We start from the raw sequence: 27211 nt of genomic DNA on the forward strand, positions 1-27211 counted from the left end.
CGGTCAAAATGGGAACTTGTACTTAGAATTTAAGAATCAAGAACATCAGCCGCGAAGGTCTTAAAATCAGGAGACAACTTCTCTTTATTTAAACATCAGTCAGTATGAACATGATGCCGCTCCATTCTGGAAACATGTCAGAAAATCCTACAAAAAGACAGTTTGAATTAAATGAAAACACATGCCTAATGATAACTTTATTCATTCATAAAGACATCATCTTTGATATTCAGTCAGAACAGGCAACACCAAAGTATAAATGATGTAATGACCTTTTAATAACAGCTAAACATGCTTCATGACCCCCTAAGGTTATAAAAAACTATAACAGATTATGACTGATTATAATGATTCCAAACAGGTTATGCTGCCATCTCTCCTCCCCTGTGACTGTCATTAGGAGCCTCAGTGGGCCATTCACTGTACAAAAGAACACATGTCTTGGTGCATTATGCTAATTCACTTCCTAACAAACTTGACATTCCATTGTTCTAACAGCTCATGGCTTCCGGAACACTGGGGGATGAGGAAATGTTATGACATATTACTGCCACTGGGAGGCACTAGAGAAATGGAAATATACTTTAGTAGACTGCCTGCATTGGTAAAGGCTACTTACTGTGTTTTTTGTTTTGTTTTTATTTAACCAGGCAAGTCAGTTAAAAACAAATAATTATTTACAATGGCAACCTACCCCGGGCGATGTTGGGCGCCACCCTATGGGACTCCCAATCACAGCTGAATGTGATGAAGCCTGGATTTGTGCAGTGAAGACTCTTGCACTGAGATGCAGTGCCTTGGACCGCTGCACCCCCCCAAGAGCCAAATTAAAGCTTAGTCAAATCAAATGTGAATAGGGCCTTGAAATATTGTCTTCAAATTCATTTTTTGTGAAAGAGACAAAGTTTTACTCAAAGGTTTAGTCTATTGTTACTGTCAATGAGATATTATACTATTTAATTGAGCGATAGCACCGTAAATACGTCGTCCATTTTTAGAGGAATATATATTCCCTAATTTGTCATGCTATATGAAAATACCCTGTTAAACCCCTCGGATTGAATAAGTTATTGATCAATTACCAGCTAAACGCAACAAGACAAATGATCAAAATTATAGTCAATCATACATGTACATTATAAGTACTGTACACACTCTCACACACACACACACACACACACACACACACACAACAGAGTGTGTGTCCTAAATGGCATCATATTTCCTATATAGTGCACTACTTTTGACCAGAGCCCTATAGGTAGTAGTGCACTACTTTTGACCAGGACCTAATGGGCCCTGCACAAAAGTAATACACTATATAGGGAATAGGGTGCCATTTTAAACACAGCCACACAATTACATACAAACAGTTTCTTCACTCAGACTAGGTCTCTTCGTCATCGCTGTGACGTTGTGCTTGTTTCTCCTCCGTCAGGCGGCTCTCATCAATGTTCTCCAGTGAGTCGGCTCTCTGTAGTACAAGGTCAGACACGTTGATACACGGTAAGGTGTTCTGCTCGGGATAAATCCAGGGCTTCAGGTTAGGGTTGTGCTTCCTCTTCCACTCTGGATACTTCTGACAGGCCTTGTAGATCTTCTTCATGGCCTAGGGGGAAGGAGCACAAATATTCAGATTCTAAATGAATGGGTTAATTAAGAGCCTCTTAGATAAGTCATGTAGACATGTTTTGAAGGGGTTTTATAAGTAAAACTGTAAATGATGTGTTTATAAATAGTTGTTAAATGTGTAATAATGAGTTATAACACCACAGTATTACTTTTAATGGTGTCCATGATTAGTGATTTTGGAATCAAAACATCTTTGGGAAATGTATGTACTTCCTGAAACCAATAGATGGAGGAAGAGGTATACAATAATTTCTTTCCCCAACCAGAGATGGGATAATATAGGCTACCTCTGTGTTTTGTTAGGAACAGTCTCTCTAGTTCTCGCTTTCAAGATACTACATTTATAAGACAAATTTGATTTGATTTTATTAGGATCTCTTTTCGTCCTCATTTGAACTCATTTTCCTTAAACATTTAAATAATACGATCACATTTTCACATATAACACACACTGTTACAAACAGCCATAATACACTGACAGATGGACCAGATTGATTATCATATTCATATGACATTATTACCTTCGGTGCTACGAACTGAGACGCTCTATTCACCACCCACTTGGGAAGGGAACCTGCAGTCCAAACCAAAAACATGAAGGTACAACACAAATACAATACTGCTCAAGTATTTCTAGTAGGCAGGCCTATGATAGCAAATACAATACTAGCAAAAATGTGTATTTCACTCCTTAAAAAAACACACTGCTTCCTGTTGATATAGTTCCTGCAGGACCCCTGGTTTACAGTAAGGACAGTAGATATAGTTCCTATAAGACCTGTGGTTTACAGTAAGGACAGTAGACAGTAGATATAGTTCCTATAGGACCCCTGGTTTACAGTAAGGACAGTAGACAGTAGATATAGTTCCTATAGAACCCCTGGTTTACAGTAAGGACAGTAGAAATAGTTCCTATAGGACCCCTGGTTTACAGTAAGGACAGTATACAGTAGATTTAGTTTCTGCAGGGCCCATGGTTTACAGTAAACTCAGTAGACAGTAGATATAGTTCCTATAGGACCCCTGGTTTACAGTAAGGACAGTAGACAGTAGATATAGTTCCTACAGGATCCATGGTTTAAAGTAAGGACTGTAGATAGTTCCTATAGGACCCCTGGTTTACAGTAAGGACAGTAGACAGTAGATATGGTTCCTATAGGACCCCTGGTTTACAGTAAGGACAGTAGACAGTAGATATAGTTCCTATAGGACCCATGGTTTACAGTAAGGAGAGTAGATATAGTTCCTATAGGACCACTGGTTTACAGTAAGGACAGTAGACAGTAGATATAGTTCCTACAGGATCCATGGTTTACAGTAAGGACAGTAGACAGTAGATATAGTTCCTATAGGATCCATGGTTTACAGTAAGGACAGTAGACAGTAGATATAGTTCCTATAGGACCCCTGGTTTACAGTAAGGACAGTAGACAGTAGATATAGTTCCTATAGGACCCCTGGTTTACTGTAAGGACATTAGACAGAAGATATAGTGCCTACAGGACCCCTGGTTTACAGTAAGGACAGTAGACAGTAGATATAGTTCCTATAAGACCCCTGGTTTAAAGTAAGGACAGTAGACAGTACAGAAGTGTGAAGATACTGTTCCAGCTGTTCATAGCTTCTGGGGATTCCATGCCATGAATATGAGCTTTAACAGCAACACACACACACACACACACACACACACACACACACACACACACACACACACACACACACACACACACATCAATGGAATAGAAGGCATTTATTATCAATGGGGTAGCTTGGAGCAGCACAGAAAACAGATGAAATCAAAACATGTCTTCAGTAGCAGTGGTGTTACACTGGTGCAGGGGGCATCAAAGGCTTCCTGATGCTTCACACTCAAGGACACACACACACACACACATATCGAGTCTCTTCACACTCAAGGACACACACACACACACACACCGAGTCTCTTCATACTCAAGGACACACACACACACACACATACCGAGTCTCTTCATACTCAAGGACACACACACACACACACACCGAGTCTCTTCACACTCAAGGACACACACACACACACCGAGTCTCTTCTCCCTCAAGGACAGACATTAGGCTGGAGTTAAGCTGTAATATAAACTAGGTCCGATGATGAAAGCTGTTGTTAAATTACAATGGAGCACACAGAGTCCTTTCAGACAGCGTAGTGATCTGCTGCACCCTGACATCGGGTTTACAAAAGGTGTAAGAGAAGACATCGTAAGGATGTTGGTCTGAGGAAGAGGGAGTAGACCGAAGCGCAGCGTGGTACGTGATGTTTATTGTAACCTGAACACTGAAACAAAAGTGGAACAAAACGCAACAGTTCTGTCAGGTACTCACACAAAACAGAAAACAACTACCCACAAAACCCATGTGGGTAAGAGCTACCTAAGTATGGTTCTCAATCAGAGACAACGACAGACAGCTGCCTCTGATTGGGAACCATACCCGGCCAAAAACAAAGAAATACAAAAACATAGAAAAAAGAACATAGAACGCCCACCCTAGTCACACCCTGGCCTAACCAAAATAGAGAATAAAAAGCCTCTCTATGGCCAGGGCGTGACAGTCATACTGTATACTATAGTGAAACGGTCTCTCCACACTTTAATCAGATGCAATGTCAGCATTTAAATGGTTAAACTCTCTGTCAGTAATGGCCTTCTTTAAAACACGGCCGTTAAAAGCACCTTAAATATCCTGGTTAGGAAGGATATGCCACAGGTCGTATCATCCACCTAATAGGTTTCAAAAAGTTACTGCTGAAACGTAATCTTGCTGCGTTTGATCTTTGCCTGATTCCTCCCTAAGAGCTGTGTCTGTGTACACAGAGGTGTTTCAACAGGACTTTCTCAGTGTGGAGTGAAGCTAGGGGTCTTTCAGCTCACAGGTGTTACGTACACAGACAGACAGAGCAGTCTTCTCATAGCGCCCTATGACAGCGATGCACTGTACCCAGAACTGGTGTGGACCAGCGTAGAGCTGTACTGTCAACACCAAAAAACATGTTATGTAAATCATTTAGATGTACAGTCCTGTAAATAACCAGAAGGTTTACCTTTGGGATCGACCTGCGTCAGGTAATAGAGAGTGGAGGAGTTTTCTCCGTTGGACTGAATCAGGTATCCTGTCAGTAGAGACACTGCTCTCACGCAGTCCTTTCTGGGTGGATACTGCTGGAATAAGACCAATCACATGACCAATCAAATGACCAATCAAATGAAAGTATTATTCATACATGGATTACCATAACAAATGAAACCAGTCAGCTGTTCACATTATGTTTAGACTTCTTCTGTTTAACAAACCGAGACATGTGGAGATGTTGACCCGACTTCTACAGTAGACTGGGCCTCTGGCAGAGCTTTCTTACCGAGTCTGCCAAACAGCACTAATGGAATCTATCTCTTGTACAAAATTCACTAGACGACATGTACAACTTTAGATAAGTCAAATTATCTTTGTAATCCTACTGGTATGAAAAAGAGATCCAGCCACTCGTCCATTGTGACATTTTTGTTTATTTAACTAGGCAAGTCAGTTAAGAACACATTCTTATTGATGATGACGGCCTACCCCGGACAACGCTGGGCCAATTGTGCCCTGCCCTATGGGACTCCCAATCACGGCCGGATGTGATGCAGTCTGGATTCAAACCAGGGTCTGTTGTGACGCCTCTTGCACTGAGATGCAGTGCTTTAGACCACTGCGCCGCTCGGGAGCCCCACGGTTGATAATATTCAGAGCAAACCAACACCGTGTGTAGATAAAGGTACATACCGGGTGTTTGACAGAGTAGTTGATGATCAGGTAGTCGTTGCCCAGAGGAAGCCATGATCTCATAGTGATAAAGTCCCTGTTCTTCAGGGGGCTCGGGCACTTCCCTACAAAACACAATGACAACATGACTTTCGTGGAAGATGTTCCATTGAGTCCAAATGTCCACGTACTGCAGTATTCTATTGTCTAATTTTCTAAAGTTCTCAATGATTCTCAGTGACAAACTGCCTCACAATCCAGTCTATTCAGTCTATTTCTATGCCTGATTAGATCGCTGTACCTTTCATCTGCAACATGTGGTTACAGTAGGCCTAGTCATAAAAACACCCTTTACTTTGAGAAATATGGTTTAGTCTACTACATCTGTTGCATATTGACTCATACTGACTGGTGTTCACGTACCGCAGTTTAGAATCCTCTTCCACCTCCTTCTCCCCCTCATTCTCTTTCTCCTCCTACTCTTCTTTCCTCTCTTCCTCCTCCTTCTCTTCCTCCCCCTCCTCCTCTTCCCCTGCCACTCCTACTCCCCCTCTTCCTCCTCCTGCCCCCCTCTTTCTCCTCCTATTCCCCCTCCTCATCTTCATCCTCCTCCTCCTCTTCTTCCTCTTCCTCCTCCTAATATCCTATTTCTGACACTAACTCTTAGAAGTACTATCCTACGTCTGACACTAACTCACAGGAGTAATATCCTATTTCTGACACTAACTCTCAGGAGTAATATCCTACGTCTGACACTAACTCCCAGGAGTAATATCCTATTTCTGACACTAACTCACAGGAGTAATATCCTACGTCTGACACTAACTCCCATGAGTAATATCCTACATCTGACACTAACTCACAGGAGTAATATCCTACATCTGACACTAACTCACAGGAGTAAAATCCTACGTCTGACACTAACTCACAGGAGTAATATCCTACGTCTGACACTAACTCACAGGAGTAATATCCTACTTCTGACACTAACTCACAGGAGTAAAATCCTACATCTGACACTAACTCACAGGAGAAATATCCTACATCTGACACTAACTCACAGGAGTAATATCCTACGTCTGACACTAACTCACAGGAATAACATCCTATTTCTGACACTAACTCCCAGGAGTAATATCCTACATCTGACACTAACTCCCATGAGTAATATCCTACATCTGACACTAACTCACAGGAGTAATATCCTACATCTGACACTAACTCACAGGAGTAAAATCCTACGTCTGACACTAACTCACAGGAGTAATATCCTACGTCTGACACTAACTCACAGGAGTAATATCCTACTTCTGACACTAACTCACAGGAGTAAAATCCTACATCTGACACTAACTCACAGGAGAAATATCCTACATCTGACACTAACTCACAGGAGTAATATCCTACGTCTGACACTAACTCACAGGAATAACATCCTATTTCTGACACTAACTCACAGGAGTAATATCCTATTTCTGACACTAACTCACAGGAGTAACATCCTATTTCTGACACTAACTCACAGGAGTAACATCCTATTTCTGACACTAACTCACAGGAGTAATATCCTACATCTGACACTAACTCACAGGAGTAATATCCTACATCTGACACTAACTCACAGGAGTAATATCCTACGTCTGACACTAACTCACAGGAGTAATATCCTATTTCTGACACTAACTCACAGGAGTAATATCCTACGTCTGACACTAACTCACAGGAGTAATATCCTATTTCTGACACTAACTCACAGGAGTAATATCCTACGTCTGACACTAACTCACAGGAGTAATATCCTACGTCTGACACTAACTCACAGGAGTAATATCCTACGTCTGACACTAACTCACAGGAGTAATATCCTACATCTGACACTAACTCACAGGAGTAATATCCTACGTCTGACACTAACTCACAGGAGTAATATCCTACGTCTGACACTAACTCACAGGAGTAATATCCTACATCTGACACTAACTCACAGGAGTAATATCCTACATCTGACACTAACTCACAGGAGTAATATCCTACGTGTGACACTAACTCACAGGAGTAATATCCTACGTCTGACACTAACTCACAGGAGTAATATCCTACATCTGACACTAACTCACAGGAGTAATATCCTACATCTGACACTAACTCACAGGAGTAATATCCTACATCTGACACTAACTCACAGGAGTAATATCCTACGTCTGACACTAACTCACAGGAGTAATATCCTACATCTGACACTAACTCACAGGAGTAATATCCTACATCTGACACTAACTCCCAGGAGTAATATCCTACGTGTGACACTAACTCACAGGAGTAATATCCTACGTCTGACACTAACTCACAGGAGTAATATCCTACATCTGACACTAACTCACAGGAGTAATATCCTACATCTGACACTAACTCCCAGGAGTAATATCCTACGTGTGACACTAACTCCCAGGAGTAATATCCTACGTGTGACACTAACTCACAGGAGTAATATCCTACATCTGACACTAACTCACAGGAGTAATATCCTACGTGTGACACTAACTCCCAGGAGTAATATCCTACGTGTGACACTAACTCACAGGAGTAATATCCTACATCTGACACTAACTCACAGGAGTAACATCCTATTTCTGACACTAACTCACAGGAGTAATATCCTACATCTGACACTAACTCACAGGAGTAATATCCTACATCTGACACTAACTCACAGGAGTAATATCCTACATCTGACACTAACTCACAGGAGTAATATCCTACGTCTGACACTAACTCACAGGAGTAACATCCTATTTCTGACACTAACTCACAGGAGTAATATCCTACGTGTGACACTAACTCACAGGAGTAATATCCTACATCTGACACTAACTCACAGGAGTAACATCCTATTTCTGACACTAACTCACAGGAGTAATATCCTACATCTGACACTAACTCACAGGAGTAATATCCTACATCTGACACTAACTCACAGGAGTAATATCCTACGTGTGACACTAACTCCCAGGAGTAATATCCTACGTGTGACACTAACTCACAGGAGTAATATCCTACGTCTGACACTAACTCACAGGAGTAACATCCTATTTCTGACACTAACTCCCAGGAGTAATATCCTACATCTGACACTAACTCACAGGAGTAATATCCTACGTCTGACACTAACTCACAGGAGTAACATCCTATTTCTGACACTAACTCCCAGGAGTAATATCCTACATCTGACACTAACTCACAGGAGTAATATCCTACGTCTGACACTAACTCACAGGAGTAATATCCTACGTGTGACACTAACTCACAGGAGTAATATCCTACGTGTGACACTAACTCACAGGAGTAATATCCTACGTGTGACACTAACTCACAGGAGTAATATCCTACATCTGACACTAACTCACAGGAGTAATATCCTACTTCTGACACTAACTCACAGGAGTAATATCCTACGTCTGACACTAACTCACAGGAGTAATATCCTACGTGTGACACTAACTCACAGGAGTAATATCCTACGTGTGACACTAACTCCCAGGAGTAATATCCTACATCTGACACTAACTCACAGGAGTAATATCCTACGTGTGACACTAACTCACAGGAGTAATATCCTACGTGTGACACTAACTCACAGGAGTAATATCCTACGTGTGACACTAACTCACAGGAGTAATATCCTACGTGTGACACTAACTCACAGGAGTAATATCCTACGTGTGACACTAACTCACAGGAGTAATATCCTACGTGTGACACTAACTCACAGGAGTAATATCCTACATCTGACACTAACTCACAGGAGTAATATCCTACATCTGACACTAACTCCCAGGAGTAATATCCTACGTGTGACACTAACTCACAGGAGTAATATCCTACGTCTGACACTAACTCACAGGAGTAATATCCTACATCTGACACTAACTCCCAGGAGTAATATCCTACATCTGACACTAACTCACAGGAGTAACATCCTATTTCTGACACTAACTCCCAGGAGTAATATCCTACATCTGACACTAACTCACAGGAGTAATATCCTACGTGTGACACTAACTCACAGGAGTAATATCCTACGTGTGACACTAACTCACAGGAGTAATATCCTACGTCTGACACTAACTCACAGGAGTAATATCCTACATCTGACACTAACTCACAGGAGTAATATCCTACGTCTGACACTAACTCACAGGAGTAATATCCTACGTCTGACACTAACTCACAGGAGTAATATCCTACGTGTGACACTAACTCACAGGAGTAATATCCTACATCTGACACTAACTCACAGGAGTAATATCCTACATCTGACACTAACTCACAGGAGTAATATCCTACATCTGACACTAACTCCCAGGAGTAATATCCTACATCTGACACTAACTCACAGGAGTAATATCCTACGTCTGACACTAACTCACAGGAATAACATCCTATTTCTGACACTAACTCCCAGGAGTAATATCCTACGTGTGACACTAACTCACAGGAGTAATATCCTACGTCTGACACTAACTCACAGGAGTAACATCCTATTTCTGACACTAACTCCCAGGAGTAATATCCTACATCTGACACTAACTCCCAGGAGTAATATCCTACGTGTGACACTAACTCACAGGAGTAATATCCTACGTGTGACACTAACTCACAGGAGTAATATCCTACATCTGACACTAACTCACAGGAGTAATATCCTACGTGTGACACTAACTCACAGGAGTAATATCCTACATCTGACACTAACTCACAGGAGTAATATCCTACATCTGACACTAACTCACAGGAGTAATATCCTACATCTGACACTAACTCACAGGAGTAACATCCTATTTCTGACACTAACTCCCAGGAGTAATATCCTACGTCTGACACTAACTCACAGGAGTAATATCCTACATCTGACACTAACTCACAGGAGAAATATCCTACATCTGACACTAACTCACAGGAGTAATATCCTACGTCTGACACTAACTCACAGGAGTAATATCCTATTTCTGACACTAACTCACAGGAGTAATATCCTACGTCTGACACTAACTCACAGGAGTAATATCCTACGTCTGACACTAACTCACAGGAGTAATATCCTACTTCTGACACTAACTCACAGGAGTAATATCCTACATCTGACACTAACTCACAGGAGTAATATCCTACATCTGACACTAACTCACAGGAGTAATATCCTACATCTGACACTAACTCACAGGAGTAATATCCTACGTGTGACACTAACTCACAGGAGTAATATCCTACGTCTGACACTAACTCACAGGAGTAATATCCTACGTGTGACACTAACTCACAGGAGTAATATCCTACGTGTGACACTAACTCACAGGAGTAATATCCTACGTGTGACACTAACTCACAGGAGTAATATCCTACATCTGACACTAACTCACAGGAGTAATATCCTACGTGTGACACTAACTCACAGGAGTAATATCCTACGTCTGACACTAACTCCCAGGAGTAATATCCTACGTGTGACACTAACTCACAGGAGTAATATCCTACGTGTGACACTAACTCACAGGAGTAATATCCTACATCTGACACTAACTCACAGGAGTAATATCCTACGTGTGACACTAACTCACAGGAGTAATATCCTACGTCTGACACTAACTCCCAGGAGTAATATCCTACGTGTGACACTAACTCACAGGAGTAATATCCTACGTGTGACACTAACTCACAGGAGTAATATCCTACGTGTGACACTAACTCACAGGAGTAATATCCTACGTGTGACACTAACTCACAGGAGTAATATCCTACATCTGACACTAACTCACAGGAGTAATATCCTACATCTGACACTAACTCACAGGAGTAATATCCTACGTGTGACACTAACTCACAGGAGTAATATCCTACATCTGACACTAACTCACAGGAGTAATATCCTACGTCTGACACTAACTCACAGGAGTAATATCCTACATCTGACACTAACTCACAGGAGTAATATCCTACATCTGACACTAACTCACAGGAGTAATATCCTATTTCTGACACTAACTCACAGGAGTAATATCCTACATCTGACACTAACTCCCAGGAGTAATATCCTACGTGTGACACTAACTCACAGGAGTAATATCCTATTTCTGACACTAACTCACAGGAGTAATATCCTACATCTGACACTAACTCACAGGAGTAATATCCTACGTGTGACACTAACTCACAGGAGTAATATCCTACATCTGACACTAACTCACAGGAGTAATATCCTACATCTGACACTAACTCACAGGAGTAATATCCTACGTGTGACACTAACTCACAGGAGTAATATCCTACATCTGACACTAACTCACAGGAGTAATATCCTACATCTGACACTAACTCCCAGGAGTAATATCCTACGTGTGACACTAACTCACAGGAGTAATATCCTACATCTGACACTAACTCACAGGAGTAAAATCCTACGTCTGACACTAACTCACAGGAGTAATATCCTACGTGTGACACTAACTCACAGGAGTAATATCCTACATCTGACACTAACTCACAGGAGTAAAATCCTACATCTGACACTAACTCACAGGAGTAATATCCTACATCTGACACTAACTCCCAGGAGTAATATCCTACGTGTGACACTAACTCACAGGAGTAATATCCTACGTGTGACACTAACTCACAGGAGTAATATCCTACATCTGACACTAACTCACAGGAGTAATATCCTACATCTGACACTAACTCACAGGAGTAATATCCTACATCTGACACTAACTCCCAGGAGTAATATCCTACGTGTGACACTAACTCACAGGAGTAATATCCTACATCTGACACTAACTCACAGGAGTAATATCCTACATCTGACACTAACTCACAGGAGTAATATCCTACGTCTGACACTAACTCACAGGAGTAACATCCTATTTCTGACACTAACTCCCAGGAGTAATATCCTACGTCTGACACTAACTCACAGGAGTAATATCCTACATCTGACACTAACTCCCAGGAGTAATATCCTACGTGTGACACTAACTCACAGGAGTAATATCCTACATCTGACACTAACTCACAGGAGTAATATCCTACATCTGACACTAACTCACAGGAGTAATATCCTACGTCTGCGTTGACAGTGAGCCTGCCGATGTCGTGGGTGTCGATCATGTTGCTGTCCCAGTTCTTCCGGTAGCTGGTGTCATGAAGGACGTCGTAAAGGGTCTCGGCAGTCACGTCCTTACACACTATCCTCATCTGAAACAACACATTATATTTTAAATAACGTATTGAGAAATACATCTGTGTAATAACCTTAAACCCTGTCACCGTGTTATTACCTAGAAATGACGATGTCACTACTTTTCTGCTACTGCTATTTACTGTGTAATTACATAGGACTAGGTTAGCTATGAATAACCAGGTAGAACAGTGACTGAGTCAACTTCTCTGAACTGGGGCCACTGAAGCTGGAACTGTCTTTAGGATCAATGAAGTTTAGAACGATGTAGTGGTAGTGCGTGCCATAAAAATAGATCCGACACAAAAATCTGCTACAGACTCTCTTCCAGAAGGATTTATGTTACAGTTATTAACACATTGTTATTTAAGTTATTAAGTCTGTGTTTTATAGTAAAGATTACATTGTGCAGAAAACCTTCATCAAATGAATTTTAAAAGATCTCCAGGGGGGAACACAGTACAGTACACCACCATAACAGCAACATTTGAAGTTGAGGAAGTTGAATATATTATATTACTGTTATTGTTGTACTGTTATATTATACACCTGTGTGACCACATGGGACCAACGGAATATACCAGGACCTAACTACATTCATTTACCATAGGATATATACAGTGCCTTGCGAAAGTATTCGGCCCCCTTGAACTTTGCGACCTTTTGCCACATTTCAGGCTTCAAACATAAAGATATAAAACTGTATTTTTTTGTGAAGAATCAACAACAAGTGGGACACAATCATGAAGTGGAACGACATTTATTGGATATTTCAAACTTTTTTAACAAATCAAAAACTGAAAAATTGGGCGTGCAAAATTGTTCAGCCCCTTTACTTTCAGTGCAGCAAACTCTCTCCAGAAGTTCAGTGAGGATCTCTGAATGATCCAATGTTGACCTAAATGACTAATGATGATAAATACAATCCACCTGTGTGTAATCAAGTCTCCGTATAAATGCACCTGCACTGTGATAGTCTCAGAGGTCCGTTAAAAGCGCAGAGAGCATCATGAAGAACAAGGAACACACCAGGCAGGTCCGAGATACTGTTGTGAAGAAGTTTAAAGCTGGATTTGGATACAAAAAGATTTCCCAAGCTTTTAACATCCCAAGGAGCACTGTGCAAGCGATAATATTGAAATGGAAGGAGTATCAGACCACTGCAAATCTACCAAGACCTGGCCGTCCCTCTAAACTTTCAGCTCATACAAGGAGAAGACTGATCAGAGATGCAGCCAAGAGGCCCATGATCACTCTGGATGAACTGCAGAGATCTACAGCTGAGATGGGAGACTCTGTCCATAGGACAACAATCAGTTGTATATTGCACAAATCTGGCCTTTATGGAAGAGTGGCAAGAAGAAAGCCATTTCTTAAAGATATCCATAAAAAGTGTTGTTTAAAGTTTGCCACAAGCCACCTGGGAGACACACCAAACATGTGGAAGAAGGTGCTCTGGTCAGATGAAACCAAAATTGAACTTTTTGGCAACAATGCAAAACGTTATGTTTGGCGTAAAAGCAACACAGCTGAACACACCATCCCCACTGTCAAACATGGTGGTGGCAGCATCATGGTTTGGGCCTGCTTTTCTTCAACAGGGACAGGGAAGATGGTTAAAATTGATGGGAAGATGGATGGAGCCAAATACAGGACCATTCTGGAAGAAAACCTGATGGAGTCTGCAAAAGACCTGAGACTGGGACAGAGATTTGTCTTCCAACAAGACAATGATCCAAAACATAAAGCAAAATCTACAATGGAATGGTTCAAAAATAAACATATCCAGGTGTTAGAATGGCCAAGTCAAAGTCCAGACCTGAATCCAATCGAGAATCTGTGGAAAGAACTGAAAACTGCTGTTCACAAATGCTCTCCATCCAACCTCACTGAGCTCGAGCTGTTTTGCAAGGAGGAATGGGAAAAAATGTCAGTCTCTCGATGTGCAAAACTGATAGAGACATACCCCAAGCAACTTACAGCTGTAATCGCAGCAAAAGGTGGCGCTACAAAGTATTAACTTAAGGGGGCTGAATACTTTTGCACGCCCAATTTTTCAGTTTTTGATTTGTTAAAAAAGTTTGAAATATCCAATAAATGTCGTTCCACTTCATGATTGTGTCCCACTTGTTGTTGATTCTTCACAAAAAAATACAGTTTTATTTCTTTATGTTTGAAGCCTGAAATGTGGCAAAAGGTCGCAAAGTTCAAGGGGACCGAATACTTTCGCAAGGCACTGTATATATATTAGTTGAATTAATAATACACTATAGGAAGTGTTGCCTTGGAGATATTATTATTACATAAGATTACATCTTAATGCTCTCTGTTTATATTACATAAGATTACATCTTAATGCTCTCTGTTTATATTACATAAGATTACATCTTAATGCTCTCTGTTTATATTACATAAGATTACATCTTAATGCTCTCTGTTTATATTACATAAGATTACATCTTAATGCTATCTGTTTACATTACATCCATCTTAATGCTCTCTGTTTACATTACAGCCATCTTAATGCTCTCTGTTTACATTACATCCATCTTAATGCTCTCTGTTTACATTACATCCATCTTAATGCTCTCTGTTTACATTACATCCATCTTAATGCTCTCTGTTTACATTACATCCATCTTAATGCTCTCTGTTTACATTACATCCATCTTAATGCTCTCTGTTTACATTACATCCATCCTAATGCTCTCTGTTTACATTACATCCATCTTAATGCTCTCTTTTTACATTACATCCATCCTAATGCTCTCTGTTTACATTACATCCATCCTAATGCTCTCTGTTTACATTACATCCATCTTAATGCTCTCTGTTTACATTACATCCATCCTAATGCTCTCTGTTTACATTACATCCATCTTAATGCTCTCTGTTTACATTACATCCATCCTAATGCTCTCTGTTTACATTACATCCATCTTAATGCTCTCTGTTTACATTACATCCATCCTAATGCTCTCTGTTTACATTACATCCATCCTAATGCTCTCTGTTTACATTACATCCATCTTAATGCTCTCTGTTTACATTACATCCATCTTAATGCTCTCTGTTTACATTACATCCATCTTAATGCTCTCTGTTTACATTACCTCCATCTTAATGCTCTCTGTTTACATTACCTACATCTTAATGCTCTCTGTTTACATTACATCCATCTTAATGCTTACTGTTTACATTACATCCATCCTAATGCTCTCTGTTTACATTACATCCATCCTAATGCTCTCTGTTTACATCACATCCATCTTAATGCTCGTTATACAGTATAGTGTACATCATATTAAACCCTATACAATATAGTGTACATCATATTAAACCGTATACAGTATAGTGTACATGATATTAAACCCTATACAGTATTGTGTACATCATATTAAACCCTATACAGTATAGTGTACATCATATTAAACTCTATACAGTACAGTGTACATCATATTAAACCCTATACAGTATAGTGTACATCATATTAAACTGGATATCTTGGCCATGTTCTGTTATAATCTCCACCCGGCACAGCCAGAATGGGACTGGCCACCCCTCATAGCCTGGTTCCTCTCTAGGTTTCTTCCTAGGTTCCAGCCTTTCTAGGGAGTTTTTCCTAGCCACCCTGCTTCTACACCTGCATTGCTTGCTGTTTGGGGTTTTAGGCTGGGTTTCTGTACAGCACTTTGAGACATCAGCTGATGTAAGAAGGGCTTTATAAATACATTTGATTTGATACGGTAGACCTAGCTAAATGCCAAGCACAGAGTATTATATTACAACGTAAACAAGCAAATAAGTGGATTTCCCCCATATCTCTGACGCATCAGTGAGTGACTGATAAATATACAGTTCTGCCTGCGCCATAGCAGTAGAGTGGGATGGCTGGGGGCCACAGCAGTAGAGTGGGATAGCTGGGGGCCACAGCAGTAGAGTGGGATAGCTGGGGGCCACAGCAGTAGAGTGGGATGGCTGGGGGCCACAGCAGTAGAGTGGGATGGCTGGGGGCCACAGCAGTAGAGTGGGATAGCTGGGGGCCACAGCAGTAGAGTGGGATGGCTGGGGGCCACAGCAGTAGAGTGGGATGGCTGGGGGCCACAGCAGTAGAGTGGGATAGCTGGGGGCCACAGCAGTAGAGTGGGATAGCTGGGGGCCACAGCAGTAGAGTGGGATAGCTGGGGGCCACAGCAGTAGAGTGGGATAGCTGGGGGCCACAGCAGTAGAGTGGGATAGCTGGGGGCCACAGCAGTAGAGTGGGATGGGGGCGTGGGATAGCTGGGGGCCACAGCAGTAAAGTGGGATGGGGGCGTGGGATAGCTGGGGGCCACAGCAGTAGAGTGGGATAGCTGGGGGCTACAGCAGTAGAGTGGGATAGCTGGGGGCCAAAGCAGTAGAGTGGGATGGGGGCGTGGGATAGCTGGGGGCCACAGCAGTAGAGTGGGATGGGGGTGTGGGATAGCTGGGGGCCACAGCAGTAGAGTGGGCTGGGGGCGTGGGATAGCTGGGGGCCACAGCAGTAAAGTGGGATGGGGGCGTGGGATAGCTGGGGACCACAGCAGTAGAGTGGGATGGGGGCGTGGGATAGCTGGGGGCCACAGCAGTAGAGTGGGATGGCGGTGTGGGATAGCTGGGGGACACAGCAGTAGAGTGGGATGGGGGTGTGGGATAGCTGGGGGTCTTCAAGCCTTTCCTTGTGTTTGAGTTTGAGTGTTTTTATGTCCAAGACAAATGTATATACAGTATATATATATATATATATATATATACATATAGTGTAAAGTTTAAGTCACCCAGTTTCACGTTCGTCATAACGAGGAGAGCAAGGCGCAGCGTGATATGAATACATACTTCTTTTAATGAAGAATAAACACTGAACAAACTATTCAAAACAACAAACCGAACCATGACGCTAATATGGCTAGTGCAGAACAGGCAAACTAAACATAGAATAACAACCCACAAAATACCCAAGGAATATGGCTACCTAAATATGGTCCCCAATAAGAGACAACGATAAACAGCTGCCTCTGATTGAGAACCAATCTAAGCAACCGTAGACATATAAACCCCAAGACTAGAAAAACCCATAGACAATACAAAAACCCCTAGACAATACAAAAACCCATAGACAATACAAAAACCCCTAGACAATACAAAACCCCTAGACAATACAAAAACCCATAGACAATACAAAAACCCCTAGACAATACAAAACCTCTAGACAATACAAAACCCCTAGACAATACAAAAACCCCTAGACAATACAAAACCCTCTAGACAATACAAAACCCTCTAAACAATACAAAACCCCCTAGACAATACAAAACCCCCTAGACAATACAAAACCCCCTAGACAATACAAAACCCCCTAGACAATACAAAACCCCCTAGACAATACAAAAACCCCTAGACAATACAAAAACCCCTAGACAATACAAAACCCCCTAGACAATACAAAACCCCCTAGACAATACAAAACCCCCTAGACAATACAAAAACCCCCTAGACAATACAAAACCCCTAGACAATACAAAACCCCCTAGACAATACAAAAACCACTAGACAATACAAAAACCACTAGACAATACAAAAACCCCTAGACAATACAAAAATCCCTAGACAATACAAAAATCCCTAGACAATACAAAAAGTAAACAAACCACCCTTGCCACACCCTGACCTAACCAAAATAATGAAGAAAACAGAGATCAGGGCGTGACACCCAGCAAAATACTACTTGAGTAAAAGTCTAAAAGTATTTGTTTTTAAATATATTTAAGTATCAAAAGTAAAAGTATAAATCATTTCAAAATCTATATATAAAGCAAACCAGACGGCATAATTTCTTGTTTGATTTAATTTACGGATAGCCAGGTGCACACTCCAACAACACTCAGACATTATTTACAAACAGGGCATGTGTCCATCAGATCAGAGACAGTAAGGATGACCAGGGATGTTCTCTTGATAACTGTGTGAATTAGACAATTTTTCTGTCCTGCTAAGCATTCCAAAACGACGCTGGGCCAAACCCTCCTCTAACCCGGACGACGCTGGGCCAAACCCTCCCCTAACCCGGACGACGCTGGGCCAAACCCTCCCCTAACCCGGATGATGCTGGACCAATTGTGCCGACTGCGACAGCCTGGGATCGAACCCGGGTCTGTAGTCCCCATGTTGGGGAGAGGAAGGAAGGACTGAGAGAGAGGAGCCAGTGATGGTGGCCCCAGGCCTTTCCTTGTGTTGGGGAGAGGAAGGAAGGACTGAGAGAGAGGAGCCAGTGATGGTGGCCCCAGGCCTTTCCTTATGTTGGGGAGAGGAAGGACAGAGAGAGGAGCCAGTGATGGTGGCCCCAGTCCTTTCCTCGTGTTGGGGAGAGGAAGGAAGGACTGAGAGAGAGGAGCCAGTGATGGTGGCCCCAGGCCTTTCCTTATGTTGGGGAGAGGAAGGACAGAGAGAGGAGCCAGTGATGGTGGCCCCAGGCCTTTCCTTATGTTGGGGAGAGGAAGGAAGGACTGAGAGAGAGGAGCCAGTGATGGTGGCCCCAGGCCTTTCCTTATGTTGGGGAGAGGAAGGACAGAGAAAGAAGCCAGTGGTCAGAAGTTTAGTGTTTGTATTTAACCATGAGGCTGCAACAGGAGTTTCCCATCACACTTTGTATGGATACCCTCTTCATTAAGCATTATAAGCGCATTTCTAACACACAACATGCATTATAATGCAGAACTTAGTTTATTTTCCTGGTGCTCTTCATAGCTGAAGTAAATATGTTTATTTTGTCTCTTCTGTGATCAATGAGCTTAATTCTATGAAGGTAATCTTCAGTGAGGACCACTGGTTATTTGGCTGATCAAACGGCTCATCAAATGTTGGACTCTTTGTGAGTAAAGAATTAAGAAGAGACAGGATTCAAGGGGAAACTACAGGACAAAGAGTTGATTCATTCAATTCAATTTGACCCATTGTCATAGAGGTGTAAAGTACAGGATAGGAATATTATAAAGAAGGGTTAGGTAGGTCTAGCCCGGAATATGCATTCCACTGCCTTCCATTAGGTCTATTCCGGAAGAAGCATTCCACTGCCTTCCATTAGGTCTATTCCGGGATAAAGATTCCACTTCCTTCCATTAGGCCTAGCCCGGAATATGCATTCCACTGCCTTCCATTAGGTCTATTCCGGGATAAAGATTCCACTTCCTTCCATTAGGTCTAGCCCGGAATATGCATTCCACTGCCTTCCATTAGATCTATTCCGGGATAAAGATTCCACTTCCTTCCATTAGGTCTAGCCCGGAATATGCATTCCACTGCCTTCCATTAGGTCTATTCCGGGATAAAGATTCCACTTCCTTCCATTAGGCCTAGCCCGGAATAAGCATTCCACTTCCTTCCATTAGGCCTAGCCCGGAATATGCATTCCACTGCCTTCCATTAGGTCTATTCCGGGATAAAGATTCCACTTCCTTCCATTAGGCCTAGCCCGGAATAAGCATTCCACTTCCTTCCATTAGGCCTAGCCCGGAATAAGCATTCCACTTCCTTCCATTAGGCCTAGCCCGGAATAAGGATTCCACTTCCTTCCATTAGGCCTAGCCCGGAATAAGCATTCCACTTCCTTCCATTAGGCCTAGCCCGGAATAAGCATTCCACTTCCTTCCATTAGGTCTAGCCCGGAATAAGGATTCCACTTCCTTCCATTAGGTCTAGCCCGGAATAAGGATTCCACTTCCTTCCATTCTAAATGTTACAGGATAACTTTAGTTAATCAGTGGGCAGGGACTACAGTGCTGTTTATCATGCCTGGTGTGACACAATCACATATTGTGTGTCGGGTCAACGTAGCAAACGGTTCCATGTAACTCAATCAGTTGATCGCTTAGGTTGAGTTAATAATTCACCATCACATCCCCCTCCTGTCCAACCCCCGTCCAGGCCTGGCTTCTAACAGAAGGCTTAGTCGCTCCTCTGACTGGGTTTCCTCCTTAGGTTAGGTCCCTCTGAATGGAATGTCGTCAATACCTACCTTTACGTTCTGTTATTCATGAGCAAAGAATTGCATCCCTGCCGCGGAAAGATTCATGCATTATAAAGAGAGGTATATCTAGCCATCATCTCCTGTTTTGTTGACGTTTGTTCCGGGTGTCAACATTTGTTTTCTCATTCATCCTTCTAAACAATCCATCATTCATACCCTGTTTCCTGTGTTTCCTCTTTATTTACCCCATCTGGGTTCCAGACGGGGTCAGCTGGAGTTTCTTCGGTAAGGGCCGTTACCCTCTTGGCCTGGCAGCAGGGGGGAATCCGGTTTCCTCATTACTAGCTGCTAGCCATGACCACAGTTTTCCACTCTTCATTTTTCAGGACCTCTCCTGGGTGGACGTCACATCAGAGACCCAGCCTTCCTTTCCTTTCTGACAGACAGAAACTGTCTGATGACCTAGTCTTACCTAGGTCTTACCTAGGACTACAGACGTATGGTCAGATGACCTAGTCTTACCTAGGACTACAGTATAGCTGGCTGCTACAGACGTATGGTCAGATGATCGAGTCTTACCTACTGTAGGAATTCTATATAATATAGAAGTATAGAATACATATTGCGTAATGTCGTCTAGTGTGTTGAGGGTTCTGTTTCTGAATGTTGTTTGGACCCTACTTTGTTACAGTATGCATCTATATTAGGTCTACATAGGCTATACTACTATACCAATAAACTAATTCTCTACTATGCTACTAGACTACTATACTTCTGTGCTACTATACTTATATACCGATATACTGATATACTGCTATACTACCATACTACTATACTAATATTCTACCATGATACTATACGCCCATGCTACTATGTTACTATGCTTCTATACCGATATACTACTATACTGCTATACTACTATACCACTATACTCATATACTACTACACCACTATACTAATATACTACTATACCACTATACTCATATACTACTACACCACTATACTAATATACTACTACACTACTATACCGCTATACTAATATACTCCATTGCTGCTATACAACGATACTACTATACTGCTATATTAATATACTGCTAAATCAATATACTGCTATACGACTATACTAATATACTACTACACTACTATGCTACACTACTAATATACGACTACACTACTATACCACTATACTACTACACTACTATACCGCTATACTAATATACTACTACACTACTATACCACTATACTAATATACTACTACACTACTATACCACTATACTAATATACTACTATACCTCTATACTAATATACTACTACACTACTATACCACTATACTAATATACTACTACACTACAATAATACTATACTACTATGCTGCTATATTGATATACTGCTACACTACTATAATACTATACTACTATAGTCCTTTACTGCTATACCACAATGTTAATGTACTGCCATACTAATATACTAATATACTGCTATTCTAGTATACTACTATGCTGGTATACTGCTATATTACTATACTGCTATATTAATATTCTGCTATACCACTATACTACAATATTGCTATATTAGTATAGTGCTATACTACTGCACTGTTATACTACAGTAATACTATACCAGTATACTACTATACCGCTATACTACGATGCTACTATTCTGCTATATTAATATATTGCTATACTACTATACTGCTATACTATTATCCTGCTATACTACTATACAATTATACTAATATACAACTATACTGCTATACTACTGTCCTGCTATACTACTATACTGATATACTATACTGCTATACTGCTATCCTGCTATTCTACTTTACTGCTATACTGCTATACTGTAGTGCAGAATTGGGATCCACCTGAATTCCTATCCAATGGTGCAATAACAAACCTTCCATGAAATGTGAATGAATCCTCTGGAACTGATGAGTATTTTAGGACATGAGTACAGAATTAGACAAAAAGGAGTTATCTAGAACCTACAAGGGTTATTTGGCTGTCCACATAGAGAACCCTTTGAAGATCCCTGTTTGGTTCCAGGTAGAACCCTTCTGGGTTCCATGTAAGGCCCTTTCCACAGAGGGTTCTATATGGAACCCAACAGGGTTCTACCTGGAACTGAAAAAGGATTCTACAAGGAACCAAAAAGGGTTCTCATTCGGGGACAACCGAAGAACCCTTTTGGAACCATTTTGTAGGCAATGTTTTTGGAAACCGCAAAATTCTTGGTACATTGTACTGCATAATGTTGCTGTCCTAAATTATCATAAATGAGAGGAAGCTCTCCTTTCAATCATTTAGGACTTTCCTCATTCTTCATCATCCTTGATAAGCCCCTTCTCCTCTCTCTATCTCTTTCTCTCCTCCTCCTCCTCCTCCTCCTCCTCCTCCTCCCTAGCTTATCATTATGTCAGTCCTATTCACAAGACATGATGATGCTCTGAGACTGAATAAACTACTGTTGTATCAACAAGCATTTGCTGCAAGATGAGAAGATGAGAAACCTCAGCAGTTATTTATCTAGTGAGTGTTACAGTATAGGAGAGAGTGTATAGAGCAGACACAGCAGTATGGGTAATGTAATGCTCCAGGGGTGTCTGGGGGGGGGGGGGGGGGGGGGCAGAGGAGAAACACAGCAGTATGGGTAATGTAATGCTCCAGGGGTCTCTGGGGGGGGGGGGGGGGAGAAACACAGCAGTATGGGTAATGTAATGCTCCAGGGGTCTCTGGGGGGGGGGGGGGGGGGGGCAGAAGAGAAACACAGCAGTATGGGTAATATAATGCTTCAGGGGTCTCTAAGGGGGGGGGCAGAAGAGAAACACAGCAGTATGGGTAATAGAATGCTCCAGGGGTCTCTAAGGGGGGAGGACAGAAGAGAAACATAGCAGTATGGGTAATAGAATGCTCCAGGAGTCTCTAAGGGGGGAGGACAGAAGAGAAACATAGCAGTATGGGTAATAGAATGCTCCAGGAGTCTCTAAGGGGGGGGGGGGGCAGAAGAGAAACACAGCAGTATGGGTAATGTAATGCTCCAGGAGTCTCTAAGGGGGGGGGGGGGGGGGGGGGGGGGGGGCAGAAGAGAAACACAGCAGTATGGGTAATATAATGCTCCAGGGGTCTCTAAGGGGGGAGGACAGAAGAGAAACATAGCAGTATGGGTAATAGAATGCTCCAGGAGTCTCTAAGGGGGGAGGACAGAAGAGAAACATAGCAGTATGGGTAATAGAATGCTCCAGGAGTCTCTAAGGGGGGGGGGGGGGGGGGGGCAGAAGAGAAACATAGCAGTATGGGTAATAGAATGCTCCAGGAGTCTCTAAGGGGGGGGGGGGGGCAGAAGAGAAACACAGCAGTATGGGTAATGTAATGCTCCAGGAGTCTCTAAGGGGGGGGCAGAAGAGAAACACAACAGTATGGGTAATATAATGCTCCCGGAGTCTCTAAGGGGGGGGGGGGGCGCAGAAGAGAAACACAGCAGTATGGGTAATAGAATGCTCCAGGGGTCTCTGGGGGGGGGGGGGGGGGGGGGCAGAAGAGAAACACAGCAGTATGGGTAATAGAATGCTCCAGGGGTCTCTAAGTCAACTGTAGACTATTGAGATGCATCCCAAGTGATGGAGAGACACTGACAGTATTTGTCATTATGTGCCACTAATATGGTTAAGAGACAAGCACACATTATACTGTAACAACTTATGGTTGACTATGTTAACAGTCACCAGTGTATTATGAAGCCTAAACCCTGGTGTACTTAATCACCTATCTAATCTGAAAATATAAACTGGGGAATTACTCAATGCCATGTTATTCACAAAGATAAACCTACATCTCAAGTCTAACTACTGAAGTCTACTCCAGACACAGTATCATGAACACGGCTTTATACAGGATGTATTGATGATCGTTTTCATTTTAACATTAGGAAAAGTATCATTATGATTCCACACGTTAGATTCAAACCTGTTCAGTAGAAAAAAAGATATACTAATCTTGAGAAGCGCTACAGTAGTTCGGTTTCTCTTGGAAACGTCAAGTTCTACACGTCCAGTCTTCTCTCCTCTCCGCGGTGCTTAAAGCACAGCACCAGACGTACTGGAATGAATCTGCCGTAGCGACACACTTGCCTTTAGTTTCTGGATCGTTTTACACTCTTCATCCCTGCACCACACCGTCACGTTTCCCTTGTTGTAGCGCGCTGTCCATCCTTCCTGGTTTTCACATTGTTCCTTGAAAGAGGTAAAGTCTGTATCGTCTGGTATCTGAACGGGCATCTTCTTGTTCCCTCCTTGTGATGTGGTACACATGTATCAGTTGGAGACTAACGAGAGACAGAAAGTGGTTCTCCTTTTGCATTAGATCTTCATGTGGCTTTGTTAGCTCCCACTGCAATGCTGAGTTCGATGGTTATGATAGATGTCAGCACAAAGTGCTTTCCAGGGGAAATTATGTAACAATTAAAGTCCCAATAACAAGTAGAAACTCATGTGAAGGTAGAGGTAAGACTAATTTACGTGGACGTTTGTCCGGAGTCCTGTTGATACTGCCACCTACGTCGTACTAACGTCCCCTGCCTCTGAAGCTCTCACAGTCCATCACTAGTCACTGTGGTGGAGGCGGTAAACAGGTAGAGGCGTCAGGTTACCAATATCCTGCTTTCAGGTGCGGTGCGGCAGTCCTAGACAACATGGCCGCGGAGTTAGTCAGACTGACAAGATGAACAACATGATCAGGTGGCATGTTTATGATGTGTTTGTTTTGTCTAATTGTCTGCTGGTGAGGGTAGGTGAAAAAGCGTAGCCTTTTATCCAGCAACATGTAATAACGTTTATAATCACATTTTTTAAATGAATTCTGCATATTTAAAAAAACGTCACTCTGTCCACTAATGAGTCACTGTATATAAGGACAACGACGTGGGCTCCTACAGATTAGGCATATTATTTTAGATGTGTTTTAAGGTTTTATTTCAGTTTCGCATTGCCACAACCACTCTAGTTGCCACCTGAAATAAATGTAAAAAAAATTTGAACAGTGGTTTTGAGAATACATTCTACCACTCATCCACCTGAAAAGGAGTCATGATGATGATGATGATGATGTGTGTGACATTTGTCTTAGCTTGCTATTCATCCATGATAATAGGACCCGATTCATTGCCTTTCTAACAATGAAACCTGACCACAATTGACTACCTCAATGGTTGATGATATTGGATCCAGGGAACAGACGTTATCAATGAAACTATACAGATGGGTTTTCCCTTTCAAGGGAAGGCTGTTCAACTTTAACACAGTTATGTGAGGCCACAGGCTTTGTGAGTCTACAGGTAGGCAGGGAGTTGATCCCAACAACACAATTCATTGGAGTTCAGTGGGAGCTTGCAGTAAACATGGCTCAGAGCACTTTTGTGAGCCACTGACCCTTGTCACTTCAAGACATCTGCCCTGGTAATCTGACCCAACTACAAGCACAAAGCTACACCAGTATGATAGCCGATTAATCTAAATGACCATATGCTACTTCAAATGGACAGATTAAACAACCTGTTCTTCTTAACGATGAGTACCCTACAAACTCATCATTAAGCTCAGGGCCCTGGGTCTGAACCCTGCCCTGTGCAACTGGGTTCTGGACTTCGTGACGGGCCGCCCCAGGTGATGAAGGTAGGAAACAACTCCTCCACTTCGCTGATCCTGAACACAGGGGTCCCACAAGGGTGCGTGCTCAGACCCCTTCTGTACTCCCTGTTCACCCATGACTGCGTGGCCAAGCACGCCTCCAACTCAATCTTCAAGTTTGCAGACCACACAGCAGTAGTAGGCCTGATAAACAACAATGACGAGACAGCCTACAGGGAGGAGGTGAGGGCCCTGGGAGAGTGGTGCCAGGAAAATAACTTCTCAATCAACGTAAACAGAACAAATGAGCTGATCGTGGACTTCAGGAAACAGCAGAGGGAGCATGCCCCTATCCACATCGACGGGACCGCAGTGGAGAAGGTAGGAAGCTTCAAGTTTCTCAGCATACACATCACTGATGATCTGAAATGGTCCACCCAGACAGACAATGTGGTGAAGAAGGCGCCTCTCCAACCTCAGGAGGCTGAAGAAATTTAGCTTGGGACCTAAAACCCTCACAAACTTTTACAACCTCCAGATGGTTGTGCGGTCTGCCCAACGCATCACCGGGGACAAACGACCTGCCCTCCAGGACACCTGCAGCACCCGATGTTATAGGAAGGCCAAAAAGATCATCAAGGACATCAACCACCCAAGCCACAGCCTGATCACCCCGCTATCATCCAGAAGGTGAGGTCAGTACAAGTGCATTAAAACTGGGACAGAGAGACTGAAAAACAGCTTTTATCACAAGGCCATCAGACTCTTAAAAAGCCATCGCTAGCTGGTTACACAACCCTGCACCTTAGAGGCTGCTGCCCTATATACATAGACATGGAATCACTGGCCACTTTAATAATGGATCACTAGTCACTTTAATACTGTTTACATACTGCTTTACTCATCTCATATGTATATACTGTATTCTATACTTCTGTATTTTAGTCAATGTCACTCCAACATTGCTCAT

The 27211-nt window shown here is 42.3% G+C and overlaps 1 protein-coding gene across 1 annotated transcript; it reads right to left on the bottom strand.

Moving 5' to 3' along the window:
* Positions 1-66: 66 nt before the first annotated feature.
* Positions 67-25330, bottom strand: LOC110489483 (START domain-containing protein 10). Its single transcript, XM_036943434.2, has 6 exons — positions 24748-25330; positions 12510-12657; positions 5431-5534; positions 4709-4826; positions 2154-2206; positions 67-1609 (listed from the first exon to the last, which is right to left on the bottom strand). Exons 1-6 carry the CDS (start codon positions 24925-24927, stop codon positions 1388-1390), a joined length of 825 nt encoding a protein of 274 aa, XP_036799329.1. The 5' UTR covers positions 24928-25330; the 3' UTR covers positions 67-1387.
* Positions 25331-27211: the final 1881 nt, after the last annotated feature.

The sequence above is a fragment of the Oncorhynchus mykiss genome, chromosome 14 (assembly GCF_057628025.1).
Source record: "Oncorhynchus mykiss isolate SJ-2025 chromosome 14, ASM5762802v1, whole genome shotgun sequence".
Classification (NCBI taxonomy): Eukaryota; Metazoa; Chordata; class Actinopteri; order Salmoniformes; family Salmonidae; genus Oncorhynchus; species Oncorhynchus mykiss.

Bases quoted from the DNA above. Each gene is read 5' to 3' on its own strand.
- LOC110489483 (XM_036943434.2), bottom strand. From the start codon at position 24,927: ATGTGTACCACATCACAAGGAGGGAACAAGAAGATGCCCGTTCAGATA. The intron at 4,827-5,430 runs GTATGTACCTTT...GTCTTATTCCAG, and splicing joins ACTACTCTGTCAAACACCCG to CAGTATCCACCCAGAAAGGA. The intron at 1,610-2,153 runs GTAATAATGTCA...CCTTCCCCCTAG, and splicing joins CTCAGTTCGTAGCACCGAAG to GCCATGAAGAAGATCTACAA.